The 13,104-nt window shown below is 39.5% G+C and overlaps 1 protein-coding gene across 3 annotated transcripts in view; it reads right to left on the reverse strand.

The window, feature by feature from the left end:
• Window positions 1-13,104, reverse strand: part of RAB31 (RAB31, member RAS oncogene family) — a 103,977-nt gene that overhangs the window by 16,280 nt on the left and 74,593 nt on the right. For all 3 annotated transcript variants that reach the window (XM_050942203.1, XM_050942202.1, XM_050942204.1), the window contains exons 4-5: window positions 3,463-3,534; window positions 2,094-2,200 (exon numbers count right to left, since the gene is read on the reverse strand). In XM_050942203.1, coding sequence (XP_050798160.1) covers window positions 2,094-2,200; window positions 3,463-3,534 — 179 coding nt within the window. The remainder of the gene's footprint in view (window positions 1-2,093; window positions 2,201-3,462; window positions 3,535-13,104) is intronic.

The following is a 13,104-nucleotide window of genomic DNA, read 5'->3' on the forward strand; positions in this document are numbered from 1 at the left end:
AGAGAGAGATGCGCATTGTCCCTTTAAGTACGCTAAACCCACTGTAAGTACATTGCCTTTTTAAGTAGATCAGCAAGTTGAGACAGCAGCTGCTGCCAGCAAGCTCCCTCTGTCCTAAGCCCTGTCATGTCCCCCCGCCATGCTCTATGGAGATAGGGTAAGCGGGGGAAAGAAACAGGGGGGAGGGGGACACCCTGACATTAGCACCCTCTCCCCTGCACAGCAAGCAAGAGGCTCCCGGAAGGAGCTCCAAGGCAGAGGGCAGGAGCAGCACATGGCAGTGGGGGGAGGGACAGCTGAATTGCCAGCAATTGATAGCCTGCTGGGTGGCTGCCACTGCACAGGGAACTTAGGGGAGCTGATGGGGGGCTGCTCGTCCACTCTGGTTCCAAGCCCCACTCTGGCTCCAACGGGCTGCTCTTTCTGCAAGCAGTGAACAAAGCAGGCAGCTGCCAAACAACGTTAGAAGGGAGCATTGCGCAACTTTAAACGAGCATGTTCTCTAATTGATCAGCAACAAAACAACGTTAACCAGGACAACTTTAAGTGAGGAGGTACCATATTAGATCGCTCCATCTGCATTATCTGATTGCGCTTTGTAAGTGAATCACCAAACTTGGGATTCTTTAATCAATCAAGCAAAGGTACTATTGAGAGTATTAAAGCAACACATTTAAATTAGTCGAAGGGGGCAAACAGAAAGGACCACAAACTTCACTTTGCATTGGTATGCTAAATTTAAAAAACCCTTTATTTCTTTCCCCATATGGAGAGACTTGCTGCTTTCTGTTATTCACACAAAGAAGTTGGAAGCCATCTATCTAATCTTAGGGGACTCAGCCAGCTTCACTGTCTTAGCACAGTGAACTATCATTAGGGGATCAAGCCAATAAATGAACTGTGTCCTTTGCTCCCAGGCCAAGAGAAGCTGGGAGCACTGTTCAGGAGGCCCTGGGGAGAAGGACTGCCTCATGATTCTGTGCAGTAACTCCTCTGGTCTCTAGAGTGACACTGAAAGCCTGTTTACAGGGCTACAGTTCTCACAAATGTCTTCATTCAACAAAGCACTTGATCACATGCTCTGGGGCTTTGCTGAACCAGGGCCCGTGTAATGACTTAAAGGGGCAGAGGGATAAATATGAAACATGATGGGTAGTGGGAGAGTCCTTGGGATTCTAAGAGGAAAATAACCTAAACAATCATGGACCTTGGTCTCACATTGTGGAAGAAAACACATCCAACACAACTCATCCCTAAAATGACAAAAAACACATTGATCACCACAAAAGATTACTTGTCGTACAACAGAACGTTTCCCATGGCTACGAAGGTACATGCAAACCCAAACATGAGCTGAGAAATATAAACGCAAATCCATCCTTGTAACATGCCATGAGTAGTGTGATCTTGACTCTTCTACAGAGGAATGGAGTCAGACTCTAAGAGTCCTTCTCCTCACACCTAGGACATAAGTCTGTTATCTGAGGATAGTGAGAGTCCTTATGTTCTTGCAAATGTACTTTCTGCAATAAAGCTATCATCCTGCATCTGGCATTAAGCCCTCATTTGATTAAAACACAGCATTTCTAGCACTCCAGCGTTAATCAGGCACGTTTGAGATATGCATGCAGTATACATTGGAATTAGTTATAGTACAACAGAATGAAAAATCCCATATTGTATCAATCAATGTAATGTGCCAGAGCCTGCAGCATGCACAGAAACAACATTTGACATCCCGCAATACTGGTCAAACCAGTGGAAGTGCAGCAAAAAAGGGAGTTCAGAGTAAAATATTTTGGAGGATGTGATGCTTTTGTTAGTTGAACCTGATCCTGACTAATTGAAATCAAAGGTATTTATTTCAATGGGGGCTTAGCAGTAGGGTTGCCAGTTTTGGTTGGACGTATTCCTGGGGGTTCCATCAAATGACATAATGTTTAATTAAAGATTAATCCCTTAATTCCTGGAGACTCCAGGATAATCCTGGAGTGTTGGCAACCCTAACTACAGGTGACAATACAAACATTGTTGCGTAACGGAGGAAAGCAGTGCATAACAAACAGCATTCTAATACCAAATAGATACATTACCTGAGATCAGAAAGATCACATTTGTTTCCAGCGATGGCCATGACAATGTTTTCAGGACCATGTTCTTTTAATTCTTTTACCCATTTCTTCAAAGTATGAAATGAATCCTAAACCAAATATATAAAGAAACATCTAGCAGGATCTCCTTGATTGACAGACACAGGCATTTTTTTTTAAGTTACAAGAAGGGCACACAGAAAGCCCTCACATGACAATGATTTCCAGGGACTCTCCTTAAAAGGTATGATTGATGTTACTGAACCTCAGATCTAGCTCTTAACTGCATTAATCCATCAAGCCAAATTTTCTCCTCAGAAATGCATGTGCAGCTTCTGCTGAGATCAATGGGAGTTGTGCATGAATCTCTGAGGGAAAGGTATGGCCTAGCATTTGGGATGTAGTACATCCCACAATACCATGCAATACTTGAATATTAAACTTTCAGAGAATGAAAGTTGCTGCACAGAATTCTGAGTAAGGATGACATGACTAAGTTCCACCTTCACAAGGTCTACAGACTTTCTGACCAACTATGAGTAATTTCAGTTCAAAATTATAACCTACGGTACTGCTATGCAGGCATGACCAATGTCAGCTAGGGTTGCCAAATTTGGTTCCTGGAGGTCTCATATTCCTGGAGGTCTCATCACGTAACAATCTTTAATTCCTGGAGACTCAAGGACAACCCTGGAGGGTTGGCAACCCTAATGCAGCATTACATTAATGCACTGGTGAACAGAGCCAGGCCTTTACTGCTAAAAGTAAATCATTCAATTGGCAGGAGAGAAGAAACAGATAAGCAAAATATTGCAACCATTCATCCACTAATGCCTATTCTATAACTCAGCTTCATCATCTGGGATTTCTTTTAAAATCAAAATGTTATTCTTTGCATTTTAAGAGTAGCAATTTCTCATTTTCTCAGGGCAGGACAAGGATCTCCAGTTGGATGACATGTGAACACGGCTACTTTATCAGCTGAAAATACACTTCCATTTCAATTAATAATGTTCAGCCAAAGACTATTTCACTGCTTTGTTTCAAAGTAAAGCAATGAAATAAAGAAGAGTTCAGCTCTCGGACCGCAAATGCAAGCTTGGAGCCACATTTTTAAAAGATTAATTTCCCGTTTGTAAAATAGTTGATGTTTTTTAGTAGTAGAAATTAGACATAGGGAAAATCCAGCTGGTCATTTTGTCCATCTCAAAGAGGCAAACTCAGAATTCTTCCCTGCAGTAGAATTTCCAGAGTTTTGTGTACTCTATTTTTAAATGACTCAGGGAACGGTGCTTCCGCCACAACTTTGCCAATACATTAAATCGTTAACCAAACTATATATTATACAGTAATTGCAAACAGAAAGCATTACCTGTTTTGTGATATCATATACTATAACAGCTGCTGCTGATCCTCGGTAGTACATTGGTGCCAAGGAATGAAACTGTTGAAAGACCAACAAAACATCGTAAATCAATTAAAGTTTCACAAAGGTCACAAAACATCATAAATCAATTAAAGTTTCACAACGGTCACAATTAAAGGTCACAAAGACATGCCAAGATTGCATCATATTCTTTTATCAGAGAGGGAGTGAGCTTCTTGAATGTTTGGCCAGTTTTAGTTTCGGTCAGACCTCTAAAAAGGGTTGTTCTTTATTCTGTTGGACATATAATTACCACATTGGGTTCTACATATTTTTCTTGCAGTGTTTTGGGTTCTTTTGCTTTTTTGTTTTTTGAAGCGTAGTACATGATCTGTGTGAAAAAGCCTTTGGGGAGAAATTCAAGAACATAAGAACAGCCATACTGAGTCAGACCAATGGTCCGTCTAGTTGAGTATTCTCTCTTCCAACAGTGGCCAATACCAGGTGCTCCAGAGAAAATAAAATGAACAGAATAGGCAATCATCAAGTGATCCATCCCGTTGCCATCCCCCTGGCAACCGGAAGCTAGGGACACACAGAGCATGGGGTTGCATCCCTAACTATCTTGGCTAAAAGCCACTGATGGACTTATCTAGTTCTTTTTTTCAACCCCGTTATACATTTGGCCTTCACAACATCCTCAGCAATGAGTTCTACAGGTTAATTGTACATTGTGTGAAGAACTTCCTTTTGTTTGTTTTAAACCTGCTGTCTATTCATTTTATTTGGTGCCCCTGGCTCTTGTTTTATGAAAGAGAATAAACAACACTCCCTTATTCACTTTCTCCACCCCATTCACAATTTCATAGACCTCTATCATATTACCTCATAGTCATCTCTTTTCCAAAATGACAAATCCCAGTCTTTTTAATCTCTCTTCATACAGAAGCTATTCCATACCCCTAATCATTTTTGTCGTCCTTCTCTGTACCTTTTCCAATTCTAATGTATCCTTTTTGAGATGAGGTGACCAGAACTGCAAGCAGTATTCCAGGTGTGAGTGTACCATGGCATTATGATATTTTCTGTCTTATTATCTATTATCTATTATCTATCTATCTTTTTCTAATGGTTCCTAACATTCTGTTAGATTTTTTGACTGCTGCTGCACATTGAGCAGATGTTTTCAGAGAACTATTCACAATAATTCCAAGATATTTCTTGTGTGGTGACAGCTAATTTAGATCCCATTATTTGATATGTATTGTTGGGATTATGTTTCCCAGTGTGCATTACTTTGCATTTATCAACACTGAATTTCATCTGCCATTTTGTTGCCCAGTTACCCAGGTTTGTGAGACCCCTTCGTAACTCTTCACAGTCTGCTTTGGACTTAACTATCTTGAGTAATTTTGTATTGTCTGCAAACTTTGCCACCTCACTGTTCACCCCTTTTTCCAAATAATTTATGAATATGTAGGACAGCACTGGTCCCAGTACAGATTTTTGACACCACTATTTGCCTCTCTCCATTCTGAAAACTGACCATTTCTTCCTACCCTTTGTTTCCTTTCTTTTAACCAGTTACTGATCCATGACAGGATCTTCTCTCTTATCCCATGACTGTTTACTTTGTTTAAGATCCTTTGGTGAGGGACCTTGTCAAAGGCTTTCTGAAAGTCCAAGTACTCTATATCCACTGGATCACCCTTTTCCACATGTTTGTTGACCCTCCCAAAGGCATGATTTCCCTTTACAAAAGCCATGTTGACTCTTCCCTAACAAACTGTGTTCTTTATGTGTCTTGATAAATCTGTTCTTTACCACAGTTTCAACCAATATGCCTGGTGTTGAAGTTAAGCTTACCAGCTGTAATTGCCAGCACCCCCTCTGGAGCCTTTTTTTAAAAAATAGCGTCACATTAGCTATTATTCTCTAGTCATCTGGTACAGAAAATGATTTAAATGATAGATTACATACCACAGTTAGTAGTTCTGCAAATTCATATTTGAGTTTCTTCTGAACTCTTGAGTGAATACCATCTGGTCCTGGTGCCTTATTACTGTTTAATTTATCAATTTGTTCCAAAACCTCCTCTCTTGACACCTTAATCTGGGACAGTTCCTCAGATTTGTCACCTAAAAAGAATGGTGCAGATATGGGAATCTCCCTCACATCCTCTCTAGTGAAGACGGAGGCAAAGAATTCATTTAGCTTCTCCGCAATGGTCTTATCTGCTTTGAGTGCTCCATTAGCACCTCGATCATCCAGTGACCCACAGATTGTTTGGCAGGCTTCCTGCTTCTGATGTACTTAAAACATTTGTGTCCTTGAACCTTTGTCTAATTACTCTTCAAATTCTTTTTTGGCCTTCTTAATTATACTTTTATACTTGATTTGCTAGAGTTTATGCTCCTTTCTATTTTCCCTAGTAGGATTTAACTTCCAATTTTTAAAGGATCTTCTTGCCTTTAACCCCATCTTTTACTTTGTTGTTTAGGCATGGTGGCACTTTTCTGGTCTTCTTACTCTGTTTGTTAATTTGGGGTATACATTTAATTTGAGCTTCTATTATGGTGTTTTAAAAAAGTTTCCATGCAGCTTGCAGGCATACGACTTTAGTGACTAAATCTTTTAATTTCCATTTATCTAGCTTCCTCATTTTTGTGTAGTTCCCCTCCCTAACATTCAGTGCTATTGTGGCGGGCTTCTCTGGTGTCTTCCCCCCCACCCCGAATGTTAAATTTAATTAAATTATGGTTTAATTTAGATTTAAATGGAGGATAGGACTTATACTGGCAGTTCACAAAGGTGTAACTTCCAGCTGTGGCCAACAGCACTCAACCCTGGGACTAAGCATGAATAAAACATTTACAAGTAATTCCTTTAAAACTAATAAATCAAAATGTATAGTTTATCATAAAATTGTAAATAGCTGACATACAGTTATCTTGTACTGGATCTATATTTAGAAGACACATGTTCTTTTAAATTTAATGTATTTTTACTACAGCTTTAATTTCAAGGAACAGCTTTTTTAAAAGAAAGGATAAAAATGGTTACTATAAAACAGCCGTACAAAAACAGCTGCAGTTTTATTTGTTTACAAGAGTAAACACAAAGTAGCTGGTTTAGACATTTAAAGCTTATGCTAGTACAGAGAAAGGAAACCTTTTTGTTTATTCACCTAAGACTGATTCTTAGTTGAAAATTCTTACTTGAAAATTCTGTTCAGTCTTTTTAATCTCATTGTAGCTACAAAAGAACGTATTACATGTATTAATGCATCCGACGAAGTGGGTATTCACCCACGAAAGCTCATGCTCCAAAACGTCTGTTAGTCTATAAGGTGCCACAAGACTCTTTGCTGCTTTTACAGATCCAGACTAACACGGCTACCCCTCTGATACAAGAATGTATTAGTTACTTCTATAGCATCATCTTGCAAATTACAGCTTGTTCACTCTCCCAGGTGAGTAATTTTTTTAACATGCAAGTAAGACACCATTAATTTTTTAATGATCAACATTCATCATGGTCAAGGGCAGACAAGCCAATTTTGTGCTTTGGATGGAAAATTTGCAAGGTTAAGATAATACAAAGGTGTATATAGCACTTCAAAAAAACATAAGAGGACAAGAAGATCTGATTTTTCTAGTTCCCTGTGTCTTGTACCATTTACACTTGTAAAAACTGAGTAGAGAGAAAGTATTGTCCAGTGGTTCAGGCACAGGTAGGGTGACCAGACAGCAAGTGTGAAAAATCAGGACAGGAGTTGGGGGGCAATAGGAGCCTATATAAGAAAAAGACCCAAAAATCGGGACTGTCCCTATAAAATCGGGACATTTGGTCACCCTAGGCACAGGCCTAGCCTGTAAAAGACCTAGGTTCAATTCCCATGACTTCCAGTGTGGCTTTGGGTAAGTCACTTTGTCTATGCCTCAGCTTGCCATCTATAAAATGGGGAGAAGAGCACTTTCCTACCTCACAGGAGTGTTGTGAGGATAAATAAGTTAAAGATTGCAAAGCGCTTTGAGATCTATTGATGAAAAGCACTATATAAGAAATAGGTACTATTAGCAGGATAGATGGGAATATTTTGTTGAAATTTTTTTTTTCAAATGCCAATTTGTCAAAACCAAAACTTTTTGCAGGAACATATTGGTTTTCATACAAAGATTTCTCAGATTCAGCATAATATTTCTTGGGAGGTGGAAAGAGAGATGGAGAGAGAAATCCTAAAATAGCAAATAGCCGAGTGGCTTAGGCACTCACCTGGTTCTCGCACATTCCAGGGGAGTGTCCTAATCACTGGGCTATTGGCTATTTTGAGGTGGGTGAGGCTCTGTTTTTGTTTGTGTTTTTTTGTGAAAAAAGCCTCAAAAGGTCTGTTTCATTAAGATGCAGAACGAAAACAAATTTTGATTTTTTTCCCCAAATGGAACTCTTGTTTTCCAGTCAGCCCTAGTGCAGAGTTGATGTAAAATTTTGATTTGGTCAGTTTTTATATTCTCTTTGCATAGTTGTAAACAACTACACCATGTTCAAGGCAGTGGAGGATCAGGCCCAAATTCTGTGCCCCACAGATTTTCCAATCTGATACAACATACAGGTGTCTGGAGGGAAGAACTGCTGCAGAATTTCCAGTCTGTTTATTTTTTCCCCATGAAAAAAACACTAGAGCATCTCAGAAACTAGAGGGGCCTTGCTGCAGCATGTAGGGCTAGCTTGACAGAGAATACACAAGGCCTTGTTGGTCTGAATCCTTGTGGACAATCTACATGTCTGTACACATGCTGATTCATTTTTTCTGGATAATAATACATGCATAAGATTGGAAACAGTTCTTGGTTAGTAGTCAATACACTAGTTCCAGACGCCAGGTAGTTAATCTCAAGTGCTTAGCATTCCAGAAAATTAGCCCAGGAGACACAGCGGGAACCCGGATCATCGTCTTCTTTCATAAGTGTCACAAGTCAGTATCTAGGTTGTTCCGCCATCTAACTGCTACATCATCAGAGGTAGCAAAGTGTTGCCGTCCACCCTACTATCTTCTAATCGGGCACTCCTCCACCACATTTGACGGTCTGCATTGCTGCCTCATGGTCACATTGTGAAAAAAAGGATGAGCCAAATTTCTGCATTGTAGCAGCTACTGTGGCATTCCAGTCAGCAGCTCATTAAGCCTAATCCAGGAGAACATGTTTACTGTCTTTTCATGTGGCGATCCCTGTGTGAGTGGAATGAAGTGAAATGAAAGCTGATAAAATGCAGAATACAGGCTCGGGTTCTAAGTGACAATCAGCCCAAAAGAGCTGTCCTCCAATGAGACCCCTTTCAATGCAGACCCTAGCACTGGGGCCAGTTCTCAAGATCCTGCATTTTAATATTGAGGGATATTGGTGATGAAAAGGGATATCCTCATCCATCTAGCTAAAAACTTTGACGCACATGTAATCTTGCTTCAGGAGACACACTCCACCACCAACATGCATCTTTCAGTTGCAGCCTACCCTGTCATGGCTCATCACCATCACAAGCAGTATGGGATGGCATCTTATGTTAGAGAAGGGCTGGCCGCTCTCACTGGTCCAAATGGCATTGTAGAATAGAATGCTATAGAAGGTGATCTATTGTGATAACTTCAATTCCCGCCATGTCAATTGGGGATACTCTGACAACAACTCAAATGGACAGAGTCTGATGGAGTGGGCATCAGTCGCTGACCTACAACTCCTCTATGACCCAAAGCAAAGGCCAAGCCTTCACAGTAGCAGATGGCCAACAGGCTTTTCATCCAGCATCGCCTTTTCATCTCACGGGCAACCACCACCAGTGATCATAGAGGAGAAGGTGCTTGAAGCTTTTTCAAAGGCTCACCACTGGCTGTCTTTGATCACCATAGGCCTGTGGATATCAATAACAAATAGTACACAGAAAACCCGGTGGAATTTTCAGAAAGCTTGATAGGAGGTCTTTCAAGCAGAATTAGAAATGTCTGTCAACAAACTGGTTGAGCTGGACTTGACATGACCAGCCAATATAAATTATTCCTATCAAGTTTTCTGCAAATTAATTCAGGTAGCTGCTAAGAAATCAATCTGTAGAAGCTATCACCGACAGCATACACCTGGTTGGTCATCAGAAGCAGTTAAGCTCTACCAGGAATTTAAATCTGCTGGTAATGAACTGGAGGCTGTTATTAAGAATAAGGAATTCATTCAACTGCTGGATCAAACCCAGTGCGCTCGATGGAGAGAGAGAGAGTCACAAACATAGTCTTTACTCGTTCTAGCTAGAAAGCTTAGCAGACCATCAAAAGACTTTCTGGAGATTCCAGCCTCAGCAAAAAGGAGTTTCGAGTTACTGCAAATGTTATAACATCCCAAACAGTGGCTAATGGCCACACACAGAACTTGGATAAGTCTTTCAGTCGTGCAATCAAAACTCAGGTTACAGAAAGATGGCATGCTCTAGTGTGGATTCAAACTTGATGCTCCTTTTTCAAAGAGCTGGACACAGCCATAATGCTTTTGAAAATGGAAAGGCTCCAGGTCTGAATTATATCCATATAGAGGTCCTACTTCACGTAGGCCCAAAAGCTGGCTGCTTTGGTTTCTCAACCAATATTCCCAGGACAACTGCATCCTAAAATTCTGGCACAGAGCATAGGTCATAGCTTTCTGAAACCAGGAAAATCTATGGCCTGGAAGAATCTCCAGGATCGACCAGTTGATCACGATCAACCATTTGGTGACCACTGATTTACAGCGTCAAAAGCACTCTTCAGTCTTTACCCCAACCCAAAAACTCCTCCTCAGGTTTCTTTCAGGTCAGCCAACATATTTTCAGAGTATGTTGACGCTGCAATTAGACAAAGGTGGCCAACCAGCTGACTCAGGCTTGTGGGGCTCCGACAAAGGGGCTGTTTAACTGCAGTATAGATGTTCAGGCTTGGGCTGCAGACCAAGCTCTGGAACCCTCCTGCCATGCAAGATCCTAGAGCCTGGGCTCCAGCCCAAGTCCAAACAGCTATATCGCAATTAAACAAAGAAAGCTTTATATAAAAAGAAAGAAAAATACATACAAATGTGCTCTCTGTATTAAGATGATACAACACAGGGTCAATTGCTTAAAAGAATATTGAATAAACAGCCTTATTCAAAAAGAAGACAAATCAAAGCACTCCAGCACTTATATTCATGCAAATACCAAAAAAAAGAAACCATAGAACTTACTATCTGATCTCTTTGTCCTTACACTTAGAAACAGAAAATTAGAAAGTAAAACTACTTCTCCAAAGCTCAAAAAAAGCAGGCAGGCAGACAAAAGACTCAGACACAAACTCCCTCCACCCAGAGTTGAAAAAATCCGGTTTCCTGATTGGTCCTCTGGTCAGGTGCTTCAGGTGGAAGAGACATTAACCCTTAGCTATCTGTTTATAACACAGCCCCTTATCTCAAGTCAGCTGGCACGGGCCAGCCCTGAATTTTTAATTGCAGTGTAGATATAGCCTAAAGGAGCAGCTTAGGGTTTCGTGTGTCTCCTCAGTTTCTTTGTGTTCTGCCATCACAATCTCTCTCTCTCACACACACACATATCCTACCCAAAACAATACTCAGCAACAGCTCCTGGGTAGGTTCACATACTCTTTGTCTCAGGTAGGACTTATGCTAACAGTTATGTTAATTGAAGGGTGAGTCCACACCTATCAGTTCACAATCCCATAACAAGGTTTCACCTAGGTCATAACAATATAAAGGAAGCCTCGAAATTTATTTGTTCTTTAAGAGATGGGGGCTCTGTGTTCTCATCTTTTACTTCAAAAATACCAGGCTGGTCAAGGCTGGTCTTCCCTAGTTTCACTGGAGGACTTCTTGCAGAGGTCTTGTGTGTGTTGTGGACTGCCATACCTTCATCAAAAGAGCTGAAGGTTTAACGAAGACATCTTTTGTCTCAAAAGCTCATTAGGCTTTTGGTAAACTAAAAATCCCTTCCTCATTCAATCGCTCAGTCTCTTGTGATGTCATCATTTCACTAGTTCTACAGTCACCACAGAGTCTTCAAGTGTAGACAACACCTGCATTCCTAAATATAAAAAAACAAGAATCCTTCCCCACCCTTTTTTTTTTGTTGGTTTGTTTTTGCAATAAACTGTTTCAGCCTTCTTTGTACATCCAAATACAGTAAAAAAGGTCACAAACCCAAACTTTTTTCTCTGCAGGTCACACTGAAAAGAGTATTAATAGCTCTTTCATCTGTTAGGTGCCACTTTTTAATAAAAAATAATAAAAAGTGGGTTTCAAATTAGAAAGTAAGTGCTCTAGTGTATATTTTAGCCATCAGCAATTGGAAAGTGGACTATCAATGGTGGACGTAAAACAATTCACCTATATCTGAATAAGAAATTCATTGAGACACTCGAACCTATTTATTCACTAGGCCAGTGTTAGGAAACTGACCATTCTATACCTTCACAATTATTTTAGTATACATCTCTGCTGGGCAGATCATCTTAATGTGAATCTGCAGTGATTTTTGCTACTGCCTTAACTATAGAAAAATTCACTTAATTAGACTCTGAGGAAGCTACAAAAATTGCCATTTTGAAAAGATTCCTGAAAAATGTTTTGAAAATACTGTTCATATGAATTAGTCAATGGTATAATCATGACATTTTAATAATAACGGTGGCTTGACAAAATATACCTTGCAACTGGAGACACAGTTTATAGCAGGAAGTTTCCACTACTCTTTAAGGTAAATTCATTCATTTAATATTCCCATTTCTTGCAAGGCTGAGTGCTCCAAAAGTGCAAGAGAAGTGCACATTGCCTCTGAAATTCCCACTCTTATATTCCAGTTGTGACCTTCTATTCTTAAGAACTTCCAGGCTTGCCAGCTTTCCCAGCTCACAATATGGTTATTTCCTTCATTATTTTATACTAATATTTTTTTAGACATAAAGCATTAAAAAAAAAAAGAAAAAGAAAAACAGTGGCCTAAATTTAAAAAAAAACCCACAAGCTTAAGGTTTAGGATCCCAAATGTCTATTTAGGCACCTAAATAAATGATCTAGTGTTCTAGTATTTTTGAAAATAAGGTCATGTATTGGATTTAGAGGCCTAATTTTAAACTTCTATTGAGAATCTTGCCTGGTGATTTTACCATGTTTCACATTAGCTCAAGTTATTCAAATAGCATACTTTAGTATAGTTTCCTAAGATCGGTGAGAGAAAGCTACCTTTAAACCATTTCATTAAGAATCTGAAATGGGCTAATAATCTTATCATCATAATCACAGCACAGAATACTCTAACAGATTAAAAGAAAATTAATCTAAATTTATTTTGTCGCTGCTTTCAAATCACCTTATAAAAGTGTTATATAAACACTATGGCATAGTACCACTAATGAGACTCAATGATTAGGAAACCAAGATTCCCTCTCTCAACAAATTAACAGAATGTGCTTTTCTCCACTAGAAAACATGGAAAGACACCTTGTAACAATATATAAATCAGTAAGAGTTAAAAAATGGTTCTTTGGAAAAAAAACTTCAGTGTTTTATGCAATAATGGACCTTTTAAAAAATGTAAATATTTTATCAGAAGCACTGATTTTGAAAGCTTACAAATATATATATT

This window comes from Gopherus flavomarginatus, chromosome 2 (genome assembly GCF_025201925.1).
Source record: "Gopherus flavomarginatus isolate rGopFla2 chromosome 2, rGopFla2.mat.asm, whole genome shotgun sequence".
Classification (NCBI taxonomy): Eukaryota; Metazoa; Chordata; order Testudines; family Testudinidae; genus Gopherus; species Gopherus flavomarginatus.